This window comes from Bos indicus, chromosome 3 (genome assembly GCF_029378745.1).
Source record: "Bos indicus isolate NIAB-ARS_2022 breed Sahiwal x Tharparkar chromosome 3, NIAB-ARS_B.indTharparkar_mat_pri_1.0, whole genome shotgun sequence".
NCBI classification, from domain to species: domain Eukaryota; kingdom Metazoa; phylum Chordata; class Mammalia; order Artiodactyla; family Bovidae; genus Bos; species Bos indicus.
In genome coordinates this window covers 108,413,278-108,434,761 of record NC_091762.1, presented here as the reverse complement: position 1 = coordinate 108,434,761, position 21,484 = coordinate 108,413,278, and the positions used below count along the sequence as shown (strand labels likewise).

The 21,484-nt window shown below is 46.0% G+C and overlaps 1 protein-coding gene across 1 annotated transcript in view; it reads right to left on the bottom strand.

Moving 5' to 3' along the window:
* Positions 1-21,484, bottom strand: part of EPHA10 (EPH receptor A10) — a 42,996-nt gene that overhangs the window by 11,143 nt on the left and 10,369 nt on the right. Inside the window, exons 5-7 of the mRNA XM_019957807.2 lie at positions 20,763-21,113; positions 5,982-6,115; positions 3,433-3,604 (exon numbers count right to left, since the gene is read on the bottom strand). Coding sequence (XP_019813366.2) covers positions 3,433-3,604; positions 5,982-6,115; positions 20,763-21,113 — 657 coding nt within the window. The remainder of the gene's footprint in view (positions 1-3,432; positions 3,605-5,981; positions 6,116-20,762; positions 21,114-21,484) is intronic.

Sequence of the window (21,484 nt, the reverse complement as noted above, 5' to 3'; positions counted from 1 at the left end):
CCTGTCTCCATTCTGCAGCTGAGCAAACTGACATCAAGAAAAGTTATGTAATTTGCCCAAGGTCACAAAGCCAATAAACGGTGACCCTAAGATTCAAACCTGATTCCCAAAGCCTCTGCTTTGAACTATTTCCCCAGCAGAGGGGCCAAGAGGACCCCAGGCCCTCAGCCCCATCCACCCATTCATCCATCCAACACGTGCACCAGAATGGCAATGGTCCTGGGGAGTCGGCAATGAATGAGCCAGAATCCTTGCCCTGGAGGGGTGTACCGACCGGCAGGGGAGACAGAAATGAAAAATCAATGAAAAAAAAGAAACAGAGACAGGAGCAGAGCTGAGCAGAGGCACAATCATTTCTTCCTAAAGCCAATGGGGAAGGTTTGCAGAAGAGGCATCATCTGCCCTGGACCTGGAAGATGGACAGGGTTGTTGATGATGCTTCGATGCACTTGCTGGGTCTGGAAAACGACAGGCCATCCCATGTGGCTGGAAAGCAGGCTGCATGGAGGCAGAGACGCAAGATATGAAGAGCTAAAGCTGGAAGGCAGGAGGATGAAGGGAACTGGGGGAGGTGACGGACCCAGAAGGGCCTTGAATGCTAGGCCAGGAGGACGAGCTTTATCTTGAGGGTAACAGGGAGCCCAGAGCAGTGGACAGAGTTCCTTCCCACCAGGAGAGGAATGAGGGAATCTGCTAGGGCAGGAGTGGGGAGAGAGAGGGGGTGCTTGGAAGAGATAAAGGCTTGGGATAACTGTTGGGAATGGGGAAGATGCTACGCGCCCTGATGAATAAACTGGGATTAGAAAAAGACACTTCAGCAGGCAGCCTTGATGAGGGATGATGGAGGAGAGCCAGTCCTGGGGACAATGGGGTGGGTGCAAAATAATGTCTGGGGAATGGGGACCAGCAGGGCTGGAGAGCGCTTCAACCAGGAGAGTCCGCGGAAGCTGGGGAGAGATGATCGTGGGGCCAGGAGAGGCTGGGAGCTCGACAGATGTGGTCAGATCCCAAGAGCCGCTATTAGGATGTCACACAGCAAGTGAGGAAGAGCGACAGCAGAGAAAGGGAGGGTCAGAGGTCAACAAGGTCAGGGTCAAAAGAACAGATTTCAGAGCCCTCATTTCCAGAGATGGGGAATAGGGTCCTGGGCCTGGCTGGTGGCGGAAGATAGAACTGTCGCCAAGGACTGTTTGAAATGAGCTGTCCTGGTGGACAGGGAAATGGAGGATGCAGAGAAAATCGGTGTGGCCAGCGGCCTCTGAGATAGCCCTGCAGGATTCTCCGCTTCCTGGTGTTCCTTCCCCCATGAGCGTGGGCCGAACACAGTCATTCGCTTCTAATGAACAGAATACAGCACAAGTGATGGGATGTCACCACCATGATTAGGTTACAAGAGATCGGCTTCCATCTTGGGCTCCCTCTTGCTCCCTCTCTCACAGTCTCTAGAAGAATCTAGTTGCTGGGTTATGAGCAGCCCTTGGAGAAGCCTAGGAGTCTTGTGCCTGCCTCCAGCAAGCAGCCAGCAAGAGTCCAACTAGGGAAGCACTCACTCCCTCCCTCCCCTCCTCTCCATCTCCGCCCAGTTAAGCCTGGAGATGATCGCAGCCCCAGAGGACAGCTGGACTGCAGTGAGGGCTAAGCCGTGCGCATACTCCTGACCCACAGAAACCATGAGGTAATGAGTGATATTGTGTTTGGCTGTTGAGTGGTTAGCTAGTACAGTAGTGCAGCATGGTCCTCCTCGTGAACTTGACTTGGGGTCACAGCTCACTGGAAAAAGCGCTCTGCGCTTGGGGAACCACTCTCTGTAGCCAGGGCCACAACAGAGGAGGCCAGGAGCTGAGCGGCACATCTACCGACTGTGCGCGCTCAGTAGCTCATTTGTATCTGACTCTCTGAGGCCCCATGGACTGTAGCCCACCAACCTCCTCTGTCCAAGGGATTTCCCAGGCAAGAATACTGGAGTGGGTTGCCATTTCCTTCTCCAGGGGATCTTCCAGACCCAGGGATCCACCAACTGAGAAGCACCAGAGTAACAGAAGTCATCAGTCCTCTTCAGCTACCGGCCCCCAGCGCCCACCCTCCACCACATCCACTCCAGCCCAACCCACCAGCCTTTGTTCTGCCGCCTCTCACTCTCCAAGATGCCTTCCCTGCCCACCTCCCCATGGAGAACTCCAACGTTCCCCAGCCTTCAAGACCCAGCTCTAATCTCCTCTCACCAGCACCTGGCTGGGGTCTGGCGGAGACAGGCATTCGAGCAAGAAGTGCTGACTCCTTCCCAGAAGGCAAACTCCCTCAACACCTTATCTCTACCTCCCCCTGGGCTCAGAACTCTTTCTATCCTGGATTCGACTCGTGTAGCAGGTTGGAAAGAATTATTATCTTGACAGCTGGTGCCAGGATGCCTCTTAGGCAAACTGCCTTTTGTCCAGGAAAAATACTTTCATGAGCTGCTCGGGGTAGATAGGGGTGAGGTCCTGAGGGCTGGGTTAGCGGCAGGAGACTAAAAGAAAGCACTAAATGCTCTGTGCACATCCGGAAGGGGTCCTGGGGGGTTGGGGGAGGGGGAGGAGGAACCAGGGCAGGGAAGCCAGGGCAGGAGGGGTAGTACCACACCATGGCCGAGAGCTGGAACTGTTTTAGGATCAGGAATATCTGATGTTCAGTTCTTGTTTTGCTTTGTTTTGATAACAACTTTATTGAGAAATTATTCTCACACCATAAAATTCACCCATTGAAAGTATGCAGTTCTCCTGGTGTTTTGTTAGTTTGTTTGCTTTTGGCCACACCACGCAGCTTGTGGGATCTTAGTTCTCTGACCCGGGACGGAACCCAGGCCCCAGCAGTGAAAGCTCGGAGTTGTAACCACTTCTGGTGTTTTTGCTTGGTTTATTGCTGCAGGTGACACTCCCTTGGTGTGCTCCAACCCTCAGCGAAGGCTGGATGCAGGGATGATGGACCTCAGGGCCTGGAAGTCCAGAGGGAAAGCTGGGCCGACCCCTCAACTTCACACGCTAAGGCGTAGCGGGAAGAGGGATGGTGCCCACGTTTGAGTCTGTGTCACGACAGAGAGAAAGCAGCAGGATGGAACAAGAAGTCAGTGGTCAAGGACAAGAAGTGACCAGGAGAAGAAAAGTCCTCCCAAGAAAAGAGAGGAATCTTGGAGAGGGCAGGGGATGTTTCCTCGAGACATGGGAGGGAGACACCAGCTGAGACCTGGGCTCCAGCTGTTCATGGATCCCTCCCCTGTGAGTTCTTCCAGGACAGGTACTCAATCTAAGCCACTAGTTACTGGATTCCAGTCTCATTCGTTTGTTAGGTTGTAACCGAACTGTTCTGCAGGTTCCCTTAATTGCACAGGTAACCCCTCAATTTGCCTCCATGCTCCAGCCCCAGGCTGGGTCTTCTCTCCTCTTGCGTGTCACTTACCCTCCCCTGGGGTCAGCACTTCAATGCTGGGGTTGAAGCTCTGGGTCTCCCAGGAGGGCCCTGGGGAAGCTGCCCGGATCTGAAAGACGTAGCGGGTAGCCGGCTTCAGGTTGGTGACAGTGACCGCAGGCGCCCCTGTCTTCACCGTCGAGTAAGTCTGCTCACTCTGACCCTGGGGAGGGACGGAGATACATGAGCCCAGACCCAGGACTGGCCCCATGCTCCTGGGAGAATGTGGAGGGAAGGGTTAGGGAGGTGGCAGAGGTACCCAGGGGGGAGGAGCCCGGGCTGCTGGAATAACTCCACTCATCTTGGAGGAATCTCACATCTTTCTTCCAGAAGGTCCCCAGGCCCTTTCTCCACCACAAGTTTCCACCTATACTCGGTGGTACCTTAACTGAGAACAACCCCACCTCCGAGTAACAGAAACTTTAGAGAAGATGCTGCCTTATGGGGATGCTAGGATGAAAGGCATCGATGCCTGGCCATCTAGAGGAGGAACTGCACCTGACCCCTCAGAGGAAAGAAGGAGGAAATGAGCCCTGACACCTGCCCGGCCCTTGTTGGCTTTTCCTTCCCCTTGTCACCGGACTTTCACAATGTCCTACAAGGTGTGGGTTCACAGATAAAGAATTCAGATCAGAGGGGCTGAGAGGCTCACCCACAGCCCCCCACCAAGGGCCCATTCACTGCCCGCTGCTGGGCTAGACCCTATAGGAGCAGACTTCCTACACATTCCTATCTGCTTGTATAGGTGATGCTCCCAGCAGGGAAGGGGCGGGGTGACATCTTCCCAATTCCTTTAGGTCCTGTGCTCTGTGCACTATGTCATCCTGCCCCCAACACATCTGATCACGGTGCATGCTGGACATGCTGCCATCATTTCATCTCTGCACACACCCCCTGATTAGAGCCCCTGCCACACTCACAGCCCCCAAAGGTGCATCTCCCCTGTATCTGTGGCCCCACTTCTACGGGCCCGGTATTCAGGAATCAGGGCAGACTCTGACCCAAGCTGGGCCAATCAGAATCCCACTTTTGGGCATTTGAACATACCATGGAAAGACAGTGAGGCCCTGGCTGCAGAATTTATAAGCAGGCTTGGGGAGGGGAGGGGAAAAGGGGCTGCCAGCCTGGGCGGCTGCAAGGTGCCCTTCCTGCAGAGGAGGCGGGGTTGGTATGGAGAGAACTCAGAGATGAGGGGCTGGTGATTCCTGCCACGCTTCTGGTCATCAGGCTCCATGAGACACTCCTGAAGGCTTTCAAACACAGCCCCTTTTGTACTGGCTCGTCTTTTCAAGGGTTTTGGTTCCCCACAAAGTCACACTCCCTATGGGCCAGGGAGCAACCACCCAGCTCAGCACTGGGACTGTATCTATGCTCTGATCCCTGAGTGTCAGTTCAGTGAGCCCTTTCTAAGCAACTGCTGCCTGCCTGGCTCCTTCCCAGCAACCTTCGCTGTGGTCTCCTTGACGTCAGGGACCCCCAGAACCCAGTCCCAGCCGCTTTTCTCACTCATGCCCCCCTCCCTTGGCCATCCCCTCAGGTCCTTTGGCTTCAGCTACCATCTCTGGGTTGAAAGCCCCCAACTTCCTCTCTCTCTCTCTCAGCTCTCCAGATTTCTCTTTTCAAAATCTGTTATCTGATTCAGCAAAGAACTCCCTGGAGTCACTGAGGAGGGAGTGAAGTCCTAACACATGTAATGCTAAGTTGAAAGCAAAGTTTTGCTTTAAAGAATACAATTGTCACCAAAGTGAGAACAGTTTAACTGTAGATTACCTATCAAATTCAGACAATAAACTTAGGCAGAAAGAGATAGTGGATCTGGACCTAACTCCACTTGTTAAACCACCCTTGAGCTGCAACCATAGGCTGACCACAGATACAAGAAGTCAGCCAAAATCAAGAAAAAGTAACCTAGGAGAATCAACTAGCCCTACAGAGTTTACAATAAGGAACATTGTATACTTTCTATTATTATTTGTAAATGATTGGTTACACAGTCTCCACATCAGTAAAATTAAAATTTGAGTGCATACATTCATTACTGTGAGAGCTGACTGTTAAACATTTATCAGTACATCATTTATCAGCATATTATTTATGCTGAGCCCTGGCACACCACCAGACCTGGCAACATGTTCCCACAGTGGTACTTTTCCATAAAATTTGAAACAATATGTTTCTGCGTTCTTTTTCTTAAAAAGGGTGCAAACTATGCACAGAATCCAGCCACAGAAAGTCTGCATCAGCCCCCAGGGGAAGCTTTTTGTCAACTGTGAACAGTAGGCAGTAGTGGCGAAAATGGACACGATGACGGGTTACCGAAAGGAGACCCGAGCAAAGAGGGAGAGCTGTGTGTCCACGGTGAGGAGGGGCCAGGAAGAAACTCCGGCTGGGTAGGCCGCTCAGGGGGCCAGTGGAGATGTTTAGAAACAAAGCAAGGACTTATGCTGGGAGGGACTTGTAAAGAAAAGGAAGCCGGCAAGAGAGGGGGACAGACCGCAGCTGGTAATGCAACCCGAGGTCCCTCCCAGACCCAGACTCACCTTCTCGAAGTATCTGATCTCATACTCTGTGCCGTTGGCCCCTGGGGCTCCCGCGGGGATGGGCTCCCGCCACGACAGAGACACGCTCTGGGGCTCCACTCGGTCCCTGCGGATCTCATCCTCCTCCCAGGGCGCTGAAAGTTGAGTAATGCGAGGTTCTCTGGGGCAGGGGCAGGGGGCTGGAAAGGCGGGGCGCGCGGGGAGCCAAATGGGGCAGGGCCCAAGGGGCTGTGGGTGGGGCAAGAGCCTCCTGAGGGGCGGGGCCTGAGGGATAGCCTCTTCATGACGCTAGAGGAAAGCTCTGACACCACAGCTCTTGGCTTCCTTGGTTCTGAGCGGGAAAGAAGCAGGCCACGTGCTGCTTGCCCACCCCCTACACTCCAGCTTCCCTTCAGGTGGCTGGTTCTAATTGCCCCAGGCTATTTCTACATGTTCTATGGCTCGGAGATATTAGACAGCACAGCAGGCAGGAAGACAAGCTACTTAACTATTCTAATAGTCTGGTCAAGAGGTAATATACTCAAATAAACTAGGAATAGAAGGAAATTAGTTCAGTTCAGTTCAGTCGCTCAGTCGTGTCCGACTCTTTGCGACCCCATGAATCGCAGCACGCCAGGCCTCCCTGTCCATCACCAACTCCCGGAGTTCACCCAAACGCACGTCCATCGAGTTGGTGATGCCATTCAGCCATCTCATCTTCTGTCGTCCCCTTCTCCTCCTGCCCCCCAATCCTTCCCAGCATCAGAGTCTTTTCCAATGAGTCAACTCTTCGCATGAGATGGCCAAAGTACTGGAGTTTCAGCTTTAGCATCAGTCCTTCCAATGAACACCCAGGACTGATCTCCTTCAGAATGGACTGGTTGGATCTCCTTGCAGTCCAAGGGACTCTCAAGAGTCTTCTCCAACACCACAGTTCAAAAGCATCAATTCTTTGGCGCTCAGCTTTCTTCACAGTCCAACTCTCACATCCATACATGACCATAGGAAAAACCATAGCCTTGACTAGACGGACCTTTGTTGGCAAAGTAATGTCTCTGCTTTTGAATATGCTATCTAGGTTGGTCATAACTTTCCTTCCAAGAAGTAAGCATCTTTTAAATTCATGGCTGCAATCACCATCTGCAGTGATTTTGTAGCCCCCAAAAATAAAGTCTGACACTGTTTCCACTGTTTCCCCATCTATTACCTCAACAAAATAAAGGCCATATATGAAAAGCTCCAGCTAACATCATACTTAATGGTGAAAAGCTGAGAGCTTTCCTTTGAAGATTAGGAATCTTGCCACTTCTATTCAGCACAGTCCTGGAAGTCCTAGACAGTGCAATTAGGCAAGAAAAAGAAATAAAAGGCTTCCAGATTGGAATGGAGGAAGTAAAATGATCTCTGTCCACAGATGACATAATCTTATATGTAGAAAACACTAAAGGTTCCACAGAAAATACTGTTGCCAAAATTGCAGGATACAAAATCAAATCACAGAAACTCATTCGCATTTCCACCCACTAACAATGAACAATATGAAGTGAAAAATCAAGAAAGCAATCCCACTTACTTAAGTTTATTACAAAACAAAAAAGCTTCTTTAACAAATGGTGGTAGGAAAATTGAATATCCACATGAAAAAAATTAAGTTGGGCCCTTAGTTTATACTACATACAAAATGAACTCAAAATGAATTACAGACATAAACGTAAGACCTGAAACTTCTAAAAGAAAATATAGAGGAAAAACTTCCTGATACTGAATTTGGCAGATTTCTTGAATATGACACAAAAAGCAAAAAGCATAGACAGCAAATGTAAAAACAACAAATGGCACTACAAACTTAAAAACATCAGGACAATAAAGGAAACAATCAACAGAGTGAAAAGGCAACCTATGGAATGGGGGAAAATATTTACTAGCCACATATCTGATAAGGGGTTAATGTCCAGAATATAAAAAGAACTCCTTCAATTCAGCAATAACACCACCAAACCCCACAAATAACCCAATTTAAAAATGGGCAGGGACTTCCCTGGTCGTCCAGCATTGAGAATCTACCTGCCAGTGCAACGGACACCGGTTCGATCCCTGCTCCCGGAAGACTTCACGTGCCGTGAGGCCCGCGCACCACAACTAGTGAGCCTGTGCTCTCTCTAGAGCCCGGGCTCCACAAGAGAAGCCACCACGCTGAGAAGCCTGCACGCTGCGGCAGAGAGTAGTCCCTGCTCTCCCCACCTAGAGAAAGCCCGTGAACAGCAGCAAAGACCCAACAGAGCCAAAACTAATAAATAAATACAATTTTTTTTAAGTGGGCAGAGGACTTGAATAGACATTTCTCCAAAGATGTGCAAATGGCCAATAAGCACATAAAAAGATGTTCAATATCACTAATCATGAGGGGAATGGAAGTCAAAACTATGAGATATCACCTCGTACCTGTTAGGATCAAAAATAAACAAAAGGCAGAAATAACAAGTGTTAGTGAGACTGTGGAGAGACTGGAACCCTGTGCACTGTTGGCGGGAATGTAAATTAGTGCAAACACTATGGAAAACATACGGAGGTTCTTATAAAAATATAAAAATAGGATCCAACTAGAGATAATCATATTAAGTAAGTCATAAAGAGAAAGACAAATGCCATATGCTAGCGCTTACAGGCGGAGTCTAAAATATGACACAAGTAAACCCATCCATGAAACAGAACCTCAGATACGGAAGTCAGGCTGGTGGTTGCCAAGGTGGGAGGGAGCCTGGAGAGGGGCAGAGTGGGAGGTTGGGGTAGCAGATGTAAGCTTCTATACAGAGAAGGGACGAACAACTAAGTCCTACTGTACAGCACAGAGGACTATGGTCAGTATCCTATGATAAACCATAATGGAAATGAGCATTTTTAAAATGTATATAACTGCATCACTTTGCTGTACAGCAGAAACTAACGCAACGTTGTGAATCAACTATACTTCAACAAAAATATTAATGAAAAACAAAATAAAGATAGAACTACCGTGTGAGCTAGCAATCCCTCTTCTGAGTATGTAGCCCGAGGAAATGAAATCACAATTTTGTACAGACTACTGCACTCTCCTGTTCATTGCAGCGTTATTGACAATAGCCAAGATACAGAAACAATCTAAGTGTCTGCTGACAGACGAATGGATAAAGACAAAATCATATACATATATATTTAATGATATGTTATTCAGCCATTTTTTAAAAAAAGAAATCCTTCCATTAGCAAAAGCACAGATGAACCCTGAGGGCATTATGCTAAGCAAAATAAAACAGAGAGACAAATATTGCCTGATGTCACTTATACGTAGAATCTAGAAAAGCCAAACTCAGAGAACAGAGAATAGACTGGATTTTTGCCAAGAGATAGGACATGGGGGAAATGGGAAGATGCTAGTCAAAGATCCAGGCTTCCAATTATAAGAAGAATAAAATCAGGGGATCTAGTGTATATCATGGAGAAGGCAATGGCACCCCACTCCATTACTCTTGCCTGGAAAATCCCATGGACAGAGGAGCCTGGTAGTCTGCAGTCCACGGGGTCGCTAAGAGTCGGACACGACTGAGCGACTTCACTTTCACTTTTCACTTTCATGCACTGGAGAAGGAAATGGCAACCCACTCCAGCGTTCTTGCCTGGAAAATCCCAGGGATGGGGGAGCCTCATGGGCTGCCGTCTATGGGGTTGCACAGAGTCAGACACAACTGAAGCGACTTAGCAGCAGCAGCAGCAGTGTACATCATGGTGTACTTGAAAGCTGCTAAGACAGATCATCAGTGTTTGCACCATGCACAAAATGTAATTATGTGAGAGGATGGATGTGTTAACTAACCTTCCCATGGCAAGCATTTCACAATATACACGTGTACCAAATCATATTTAGAATTACACACAGAATTTAGAATTACATATGTCAATGTATGTAATATGTCATACATGTCAATGATGTCTCAAAAAGGTAGAAAGAAAAAAAAAAGAAAATGTGATATAGACATACAACGGAATACTACTCAGCTTAAAGAAAGGAAATCCTGTCGTATGCTACAACATGGATCAACTTTGAGGACATTATGCTGAGTGAAATAAGCCAGTCACAAAGAGACAAATACTGCATGATTCCACTTCTACGTAAGCTATCTAAAGTAACTGAACTCTTAGAAGGTAGAATGTGGTTGCCATGGTCTGGGAGGAGGAGAGAAGAGGAGTTGTTGCTCAAGAAGTATAGAGTTTTCATTTTTTTTTAATAGTTTGCATTTTGCAAGATGAAAAAGTCTATAGGGGTCTGTTGTATGATGACATGCATACAGTTAATGCTACTGTACTGTACACTAAAAACGGTTAATTTGGTAAATTTCCTGTTATACGTTTTTTACCATAATAAAAAAAAATAGTGATGCTCAGGTCACACAACCCAAAGCAATTAAATCAGTTTCTGTGGGGTGGGATTCAGGCATTACTATCTTTTTAAAAAGCTTCTCAGTGATTCCAGTGTGTGTTGAACAGAGGGTTTCCCAACCGAAGATGCTAGGAAAGCGGATGGGTAAGTGGATGGCATCACTGACTCAATGGATGTGAGTCTGGGTGAACTCTGGGAGTTGGTGATGGACAGGGAGGCCTGGCGTGCTGCGATTCATGGGGTCGCAGAGTCGGACACGACTGAGCGACTAATCTGATCTAATCTGATCTGAAGTGGTTCCAAGAGCTTCCCTGATGGCTCAGCTGGTAAAGAACCCACCTGCAATACAGGAGACACATGAGACGTGGGTTCAGTTCCTGGGCCGGGAAGATTCCCTGACAGAGGGCATGACAACCCACTCCAGCATTCTTGCCTGGAGAATCCCATGGACAGAGGAGCCTGGTGGGCTACAGTCCATGGGGGTCGCAAAGAGTCAGATACGAGCGACTAACCCCACAAGTGGTTCCAAGGTTCACAAAAGGTATCCCGGAGGGAGATGGAGATCTGAGAGCCATTCGAAGGAGATTTGATGAAACTGCCCAAGGCAATGCAGAAAGGGAGAGAAGCCACAGCTATTAGGAAACAAGCCCAAGAAATGACCACACTTAAGAGGCAGGCAAAGAAAGAAGAGCTTGGGAAGGAGGAGCCAAAGAGAGGAGAAGAAAAACCAGGAACAAATGAGGCTATAGAAGCCCAGGAAAAAGAACTTTTAGGAAGGTTCCCGCTTGACTCTTCCTGTTATTAGCTACTGGTCCACAAGCAAGAGCCTCAATCCCCTTACACGTAGATGGGAAACAATAATGACCTCTTCTTACTTGCTTTGAGAATTTTATGAATTAGTAACATATAAAGAGCATAGCACAACACTTGACATAGAACAAGCACTCAATACCACATTTACCGGCAAAAGGAGATGCTGGTTGGCAGTGTCATATGCAGAGCAAAGACGGGTAACAAAACAATTCAAAGTGCCACTGGGTTTAACAATGTGGAGGCTTCTAGTGTCTTCAGGGCATTCAGAGAAAGCAGACAGCAGGAAGTAGCCACAGGACTGGAATAGGTCAGTTTTCATTCCAATCCCAAAAAGGGCAATGCCAAAGAATGTTCAAACTTTCTTTGAATGTACAATTGCACTCATTTCATATGCTAGCAAGGTTATGCTCAAAATCCTTCAGGCTAGGCTTCAGCAGTATGTGAACTGAGAACTTTCAGATGTACAGGCTGGGTTTAGAAAAGGCAGAAGAACCAAAGATCAGATTGCCAACATTTGCTGGATCATGTAGAAAGCAAGGGAATTCCAGAAAAACATCTACTTCTGCTTCATTGACTATGCTAAAGCCTTTGACTGTGAGAATCACAAGAAACTGGAAAACTCTTAAAGAGATGGGAATACCAGACCATCTTACCTGTCTCCTGAGAAACCTGTATTTGGGTCAAGAAGCAACAGTTAGAACCAGACATGGAACAGAATGGTTCAAAATTGGGAAAGGAGTACATCAAGGCTGTATATTGTCATCCTGCTTATTTAACTTCTATGCAGAGTACATTGTTCAAAATGCTGGGCTGGATGAATCACAAGCTAGGATCAAAATTGACAGAAGAAATATCAACAGCCTCAGATATGCAGATGTTACCACTCTAATGGCAGAAAGTGAAGAGGAGCTAAAGAGCCTCTTGATGAGAGTGAAAGAGGAGAGTGAAAAAGCTGGCTTAAAACTCAACATTCAAAAAACAAAGATCATTGCATCCAGTCCCATAACTTCATGGCAAATAGAAGGGGAAAAAGTGGAAGCAGTGACAGATTTTATTTTCTTGGGCTCCAGAATCACTGTGGACAGTGACTGCAGCTATGAAATTAAAAGATACTTGCTTCTTGGAAAGAAAGCTATGACAGACAAAGACAGTGTATTAAAAAGCAGAGACATCACTTTGCTGACAAAGGTCCATATAGTGACAGCTATAGTTTTCCCAGTAGTCATGTACAGATGTGAGAGTTGGACCGTAAAGAAGGTTGAGTGCCAAAGAATTGATGCTTTCAAATTGTGCTGGAGAAGACCTGAGAGAGTCCCTTGGACTGCAAGGAGATCAAATCAGTCAATCTTAAAGGAAACCAACCCTGAATATTCACTGTAAGGACTGATACTGAACCTGAATCTCCAGAACTTTGACCACCTGATGCAAAAAGCAAACTCACTGCATCCTGATGCTGGGAAAGACTGAAGGCAAACGGAGAAGGGGTGGTAGAGGACGAGATGGTTAGATAGCACCACCTTGTCCAATTTAACAGACACGAATTTGAGCAAACTTTGGGAGATAGTGAAGGACTGAGGAGCCTGGTGTGCTGCAGTCCATGAGATCACAAAGAGTTGGACACAACTTAGTGACTGAACAACAAAACAGCAGGTAGCAAGGAGTCAAGGAAATGGAGACAAGGGCGTAAGGAGCTGTATTTGAAAAGTATATAAACAGGGCTTCCAGTTTCAAATGATCACCATCTAACAGCTCCCATTAATTGCTCTCTCTTCCAAATTCTAAATAAAACCCAAATATATGGAAAACACAGAAATGTCACCATAAACGAGTCTTGACAGCTAACTGCCAGAATCGGGGATGGGGAGTAGAGTGGCATATTTCCACCTATGATAAAGCCAGTGGGACTGGACTGAAAAATACAATTGTAGTGAACCCCCAGGCTATGCTGCCCACAGAGTGACATTGCCTCCCATCCTAAAAATAACTTGAAAGATCCTTTATCCTTCTTCCCACTGTCTGACCCTTTAAAAAACAAGAAAAGCAAGGTCTTTGTGACTGGACAATGAGCGCACAGCCGTCACTTCACTGTGTAGTTGCTTCCCCTATCCCCTGAGAGGGCCTCTCAGCCCAGATACACTTGGAGATGGCAGCTCCCAGAAAAGATGCAGGCACAAAGGGAAGAGGGGCGATGAGACATCCTAGGAAGGGGTGCAACCTCTTGTAGATACAGAGGGAGGGCAGAGATAGGAAAGAGCCAGGAATGACATTTTTTAAAACTACATCTTCTGACTGTTATCAGATGGCCAGGATATAGAGATAGGAGAAGGTTCCATTTCAGCCCCGCAGAGTGATGTTAGATGAAAGCCTGATAAACCCTGAGGACGAAGCTAAAAACAGAGCCCCAGCACCTGCTCTCCCACCGTACATTTGTTATGTGGTTCAACCAGCACCTGAGTGGGGCCAAGAGTCCAGCAGACACTGGCTCTTCAACAGCCATGCCCCACTTTCCTGCTGACCAAGCCCAGTTTTGGATTCAGGGTCTACTGTCTGATGACTCAGGTTGATTCTGATTGTCCCAAAGCATTCATGTGCACTCATTTCCCTTGCCAATAATTGGATCAGGGTTGGATTCACAATCTAATTCTGGCCAAGAAAAGGAGAAACCACCTAAGAGGAAGAGGGATTCTGGGAAAGGTTACTTTAAAAAAAAAAAAGTGTTTATTGAATTTGTTACAATTTTGCTTCTGTTCTTTTATGTTTTGGTTTTTTGGTTGCAAGGCATGTGGGATCTTAACTCCCCAACCCAGGATGGAACCCGTACCCCCTTGCACTGGAAGGCAAAGTCTCAACCACTGCACCACCAGGGAAGCGCCTGGGAAAGGCTTCCTGCTCTTAAAAAGACACCAACAAGGACGAAACAGTTATTTCTCGGCCCTGGATGGCAGGTGTGATGTCTGGAGTGGCTGTATCCATCTTGCCACCATAAGGGAGCCAGCCTAGGTTATAAGGACAGAAGACTGCAGAGAAAGAAAGAACCTGGGTCCTTGAGAGCAGTGTTCAGTTGCTGAATTAACCAAGCTCTAATTTTACTCTTCTTAGGTTAGCTAAGGAGTCATTTCAGTCAAAGGTCATTTGCACTGAATTGCACCGTTACTTGTGGCTGAAAGCTTCACAGACCAATCCAAAGGACAATTCATGTGTCGTGGTCTTGGTTTGGTTTTGGGGTTTTTTTTGGGCAAATATCAGCTATTTCCTTGTTCCAGAATAAGTAAAGAGAAAAAAAACTAAGAAGATGGGCATATGAAAAAAATATTTCTAATTAGCGAAAAAAAGAAAAGTATTATTCTGAAAACTCAGGAGGAACAGATCTTGAAGGGTGATTAATATGACAGTTAGAAGAACAAGGAAGGAGACTGTTTGGCATCTTTAAGAAGATGAAAGAAAACATAGCCTCTTGAAATAGAAGCAGAAGGCAATGAAGGGAAAACAGATGGAGAAGAAAAAGAAACAGGATGACATGAGATAAAAGTGGAGAAGGTGAGAAACGCTTGTAGGGAAACTAAAAATGCGTTAGCAAAATTGAAATATTTAAAAGTCATTATAAGCACATGGAATTTAACAAAATCACAAGGAGAATGGGAAACTTAAACCTCTTAGTCTTTGGAATATCAAGCAGACAGTAAGAAGGAAATAGAAAAATTGAATAATATAGTACTTAGTATATATGAGGAAAGAGGGAGAGTGAGAACACTGCAATAATAATTATTTTTAAAAAAGCGAAGTATGCATTGCTTCAAAGCAGCCGTGGAATCATTAAAATGGTCACCATATCGTAACCCACAGAGAAAACTCTACCAGTTCCTTAAAAAGGAAACGCTGTAGGGAATTCCCTGGCAGTCCAGTGGTTAGGACCTGGTGCTGTCACTGCCAGGGCGTGGGTTCAAACCCTAGTTGCAGAATTAAGATCCCACAAACCATGCAGCAAACAAGTAAAATAAAAATGTAAACACTGTACAAACCTCCTTCTCCAAACATGAAGCAGTAAAATCAGGAACAAAAAGATAACAAAGTAAGTCATCCAGAAATTAAAACACATTCTCCACAACACTTTTAGTCAAAAGGACAATACTAGAAGAAAACATAGGTACAAATCCTCACGACCTTGATTTAGGCAATGGTGTCTTAGATATGAAACCAAAAGCACAAGCAACTTAAAAAAACAAACTGGGCTTCATCAAAATTTAAAATGCTGAGCTTCAGAGGACAGTACTAAGAAAGTGAAGGACAGGGAATCCCCTGATGGTCCAACGGTTAGAACTCCGTGCTTTCACTGCCAAGGGCTCAGACAAAAAAAGAAAGTGGAAGACAGCTAGTTGCCAGAGGCAGGGGGTGAGCAAAATGGGTGAAGGTGGTCAAAATGGACAAGTTTCCTGTTATAAAATAAATAAGTCCCGGAAATGTAATGTACAGGGTGGTAACTAGTGTGGTGATTACAATTAAAAACACTATGTTGTATACTTGAAAATTGCTGAGAGTAGGTCTTAAAAGATTTCATCATAAGCAAAACAATTTATAACTGTGTGTGGTTATAGATGGTTACGGATGTTCTAGACTTATTGTGGTGATCACTCTACAGTATATACAAATACCAAATCATTATGTTGTATACCTAAAATTAATGTTATATGTCAATTATGCCTCAATTGCCAAAAAGCAAGTGAGTGACAATTCACAGAGCAAATATTTGCAAATCATGTGTACAATGGTCGTTACGTATGGAATTGTTTTCTCTCAAAAAGATATATTGAGGTCCTAATGCCCAGTACCTCTAGAATGTGACTTTATTTGGAAATATGGTCTTCACAGAGGTAATCAAGTCAACGTGAAGTCATTTAGGTGGGACTTACCCAGTGTGACTGATGTCCTTCTGAAAGGGGGGAAGTTCAGACACAGAGACAGACACTGATGCAGGGGAGATGACATGAAGACATATGGAAAAGAGAGCCATGTGACTGGAGAGATGCATCTATGAACCAAGAAAGGCCAAGGACTGCCAGCTAATTCCAAGGGCTAGAAGGAAGGAACCCTTCTGCCCTACAACAGTCACACAGAGCATGGTCCTGTTGATACCTTGATTTCAAACTTCTCGCTTCCAGAAGCGTGAGACAATAAGTGTGTTTTAAGCCATCCAACTTTTAGAAATTTGTTACAGCAATCCAAGGAAATAATACAAAAGTATCCATAATATATATATATTAGGCAAAAAAAAACCCCAAACTCATAACTCAATGACAAAAAGAAAACCCAGCACATTGAAAAGAGGTTCAACATCAGTAGTCATTACGGAAATATAAACTGAAACCGCAGTGAAGTATCACTTCACATCGACTAGGATGGCTGTAATTGGCAAGACAAGCAGGTGTTGGTGAGGATGTGGAGAAACTGGAAGCTTTGTACATTGCTGGTGGGAATGTAAAATGGTACAGTTGCTTTGGAAGGCAGTTTGGCAATGCCTCAAAAAGTTAAGCAGCTCCTCAAAAAGACTTTTTTTAAGTTTCCATATATATTGGTCCTTGCGACTGCCATAACAAGACACCACAGACTGGGTGGCTTAAACAACAAAAATGTATTTTCTTACAGTTCTAAAGACTAGAAATTCCAGAGGATGCTTGCAGGTTCATATTTGTGTTCTGGTATAAGGGCTCTCTTCCTGACTCGCTCCCAGCCACCTTCTTGCTGTATCCTCACCTGTCCTTTCCCCTGTGTATGGACAAAGGGCATAAATGAGTTCTGGTGTGTGTTCCTCCTCTTGTAAGGACACCTTGTAAGTCCCTGGGATTCCGGCCTCTCCGTTATGGTCTCACTGTTGTTCAGTTGCTAAGCCATGTCCAGCTCTTTGCGACCCCATGAACTGCAGCACACCAGGCTTCCCTGTCCTTCACCATCTCCCTGAGTTTGTTCAAACTCATGTCCATAGAGTCAGTGATTCCATCCAACTGTCTCATCTTCTGTTGCCTACTTCTCCTCTTGCCTTCAGTCTTTTCCAGCATCAGGGTCTTTTCCAAAGAGTTAGCTCTTCCCATCAGGAGGCCAAAGGTGGGCTCATTACCATTAATTATTTCCTTAAAGGCCCTATCTCCAAATATAGTAACACTGGGGGTTAAGGCTTCAGTATAGGAATCTGGGGGAGATAATTCAATCTATGACACCATATGACCTAGCAATTCCACTCCTAAGTATATACCCAAGAGAACTGAAAACTTATGTTTCCACAAAACTTGTACATGAATGTTCATAGCAGCATTACTCTAATAGCCAAAAATCAGAACCAGTCCAAATCCCATAAACTGATGAATGAATAAACAAACTCGTGGTATATCCACACAATGGAACATTAGCCATATAAAGGATGCAATACTGATACATGCTACAACATGGACAAGCCTTGAAAACATTATGCTAAGTGAAAAAAAGTCTACACATTGTATAATTCCATGGTTATAAAATGATCAGAATAGGAAAATCCATAGAAACAGAAAGTGGATTAGTGGTTATTAGGGGCTAGGGTGGGTGGGAGGAATCGGGAGTGACTGTTAATGGGCTTTCTTTTGGGGGTGATGAAAATGTTTTGGAATTAGAGAGTCTGTGATAGTTGCATAGGAAAAAAATGACTGAATTGCACACTTTAAAAGGTATGTGAAATTTTATGGTATGTGAATTATATCTACAAAGAAAATGACAATATGAACAATGTGCAGTGTATAAAAACATACTAGATGTGACCAAAGCTAAACTCAGAGGAAATTTCTTAGACTTAAAATATTAAAACTATAACAGCTAAGCACTGAACTCACCTAGAAAAAGACCTCAGGAAAGCAGGAGGATGGTATCAGGAAAGATAAAATCATAAAATAACTGACAAAAGTAAAGAGCAGTGGAATTGATGAGTTCAAGAGCTGGTTATCTGTCATAACCAATAAAATAAATTCCTTCCAAGAATAATTTTTAAGAAAGAAATCACAGGGCACAATATGAAGAAAGAGAAAGTAAACTCTAGATACTATAGAAAGTTTTTAAATAAACATTTCTGGGCTAATAAGTTAGAAAAAGATCATCAAAAGATGTTCTGTGGAAGTACAGATTAACAACAGTGACTCAAAAGGAAGTTACAGAAAAGACTGGGCCATCAGCAAACTTTCCCACTAAAAAAATACAGTTTCCCAGGCAGTTCTGCCTGTCTCCAAAGAATGATAACTATGCTATTTAAACTATTCCAGAGCAGAGAAAAAGAAAAGATTATCCCTGATGGCTTTTTCAAAGCCAGCATTACCAAAATGCTAAAACTTGACAAAGAACACAAAAACTAATCTCTCTTATAAATGTAGATGGGAAATATTAAAATATAAGCAAATTAATTCAGCACATATTAAAAGAATAATACACTTATCTGCAGTACAGTATAATCTAGGAATGCAGAAAATCACATTGTAAAATCCATTAGTAGAATTCATCATATCAAAAGTTCAAAGGAAAAAAAACATGTGGTCATCTTGAAAGATGCTTAAGAAGCATTTTGTAAAATTAACATCCATTGCTGACTTTTTTAAAGCAAAAGCATTATATGGCCAAGGAGATAAAAGCAGGGCTTTGGTAATAGACAGACCTGAGTTCTGGCTGACTTTGGATAATTCACTTGGCCTCTCAGACTTCAGTTTTATCATCTGAAAGATGATCATAATGCTATTTAAATGAATTAATGTAGAAAATCATATTGCATGGTACCCAACACAGAGCAGCCCTCAATCAGTGGAAGCTTAGTGTTTTTATTAATAAAATGGAAGCAGAAGATTATTTCCTTAACATGATTTTTAAATCCATCTATATCAAAATATGACTGTTATCAGGAAATACTAGATTAAAATTTGTGTTGCATATATTATGCAAAGGGGGATTTATAGTAGATAATTTTTGGTATGGATATAAATATAGAAAAAAATGTGGAAGGATATACTCCAAGATATTAGTAGTTGTGTTTATCTCTGGATAACAGGATTCTGGGTGCTTTCTTTCATTTTCTATACTGAATTTTTAAAATGTAAATGCAGGACTTTCCTGATGGCCCAGTGCCAATACAAGGGACACAGGTATGATTCCTGGCCTGGGAAGATCCCACTTACCACGGGGCAACTAAGTTCTTGCGCCACAACTACTGAAGCTCGAGGGCCCTAAAGCCCTGCATGCCACAGCAAGAGAAGCCACCACAGGGAGTAGCCCCTGTTCTCTGCAACTAGAGAAAGCCCACACACAGCAATGACTCAGGGCAGCCAAAAAAAAAAGAAGACAGAAAAAAAATTGCTAAATGTAAATGCAATAGCAAATGTTAGATGGGGATAATTGAAAAAAAAACAAAACAACTGTTCTTCCAGAAGACCAGACAAGTTGGGAACCCTCTCCCAGAAGGCAGAGGAAATGGACTGAGAGCTGAAAATGACAAAGGAAGTGACAAGATTTGAGAATCAGAAAAATGGATGTACAACTCAAGGTGTAGAAAGATTCTTAAGAGAGATACTAGAGTTATAAGAGGTTCTAGTCAAAGTAATAACTGAAAAAAACTTTCAGAAATAAAAAGAGGTACACAGATTGAAAGTTTTACGATGTTATAGCCAAACTCAATGAAAAGAGGTCAATACTTGTTAGATTTTATTTTCACCAGTAGGCTAAAGAATTATACAAACATCTACGTGTGTACACCTTTGCACCCAAGTTACCTACAAAACAGTGAAAATTACCCTGGCCTCAGACTTTTCTGCAACACAGCTGCCATTAGACAAGACAGAGTCATAAAAGGATCCTATCTTCTCAGACATGAAAAGACTCAGGAATCATACACTCATTTCTTGCAAAGGATACTTGAAGCTGTACCCCAGCTGAGTGAGGCAAATCAAAAGTCTTAATAAAAGTCAAGAATGAGGAAGGTGTGATATTAAAGGAGTGCAGGTCTTCACTTATTCATCTAAATTCCAGACTCCCAAAAGGGACTGTTACATGTTGGCCAGTGAATTCTATTGACCCTACCCTCCGACCCTCCGTGTTTCCTTGCTCTTTTCCAGGACCAGGAAAGAGGGTGAGGCAGTAGAATCCTTGTAGAGGCCAAGGAACACACACAGCGTCCCTCTTTCTGAGATAGGAAATAAGGAGGTAAGATTCGGCTTCCCACTGAAATTTTTGGACAGAGGGGGCAAAAGACTGCAGAATCTTCCACCTCTTTTTTCTGGGAACTGCAGAGCTGAGTGTGGGGCAAAAGTTCGCTCCGAGGTCGGGAAAGAGGAGTGGGCACTGGCTCCCGCAGACTCGCTGAAAACTCGTAACTTCTGTGGCCCGGAGGCACAGAGTCATCAGCATCTTCAGCCCCTCCGGCCTGGCCTTCGGGAGGGGAGCTGACCTCGGTGGGGGTCGCCGGGGTCGGGGATTTTTGTGTAAGACCAGCGATAGCAGTTTATTTGGGGTGGTTGCGGGCTGTGGGGATGCTCGCGGTGGGCGAGACAGGGGAGCGCGCGGGATGCGGAAGACCTTACCCCCCGGCCCGGTGGAGACCGTGACCTGCGCGTAGGTGGCTCCCGCGGCGGCCGCCGGGCCAGACACTCCGTTGAGCGCGGCCACGCGCACGGTGTAGCGCGCGCCGGGCCGCAGGTGCAGCAGCGTGGCGGCGCGCTCCCGCAGCCCCACCTGGCGCGGCACGAAGGCCACGCGCGGCCCGCATGGCTCGCACGCGCCAGCCGGGCCTTCGCGGCCGCAGCGCAGGCACAGCAGAGAGTACGTGACGTCCGAGCGGCCGCCCGAGTCGGCCGGCGGCAGCCAGCGCAGCCGCAGCGCCAGCGGCGAGCGGCTCAGGCTGTACTGCAGGTCCCGCGGCGCCGACGGCGGACCTGGGGGAGACGGGTGGGCGAAGTCAGGGGTTGGGGTGGGCGGCCGCGGAGCAGAGGGGGGAGGGGGCGGGGCCGGGAGGGCAGGGGAGGGGCGTGGGCCTGCGAAGGGCGGGGCCTGCGAAGGGCGGGGCCGGTAAGGGCGGGGCGTGGGCGGGCAGGGGAGGGCAGCGGAGGGCCGTGGGCCGGTGAAGGGCGGGATGTGGGAGTGGGGCGCGGTCAGTGATGGGGTGGGTGGAAGTTAGTGAGGGGATGAGGTTACTGATCTGGGGACCTAACAGAGTGTAAGGGGCGGGAGTCCCCCTGCTGACTGGAGAGTTAAGACAGGTGAGGGCGGGAGCGGTGGGCGGCGGCCCACAGGGTGATCCCCCAAC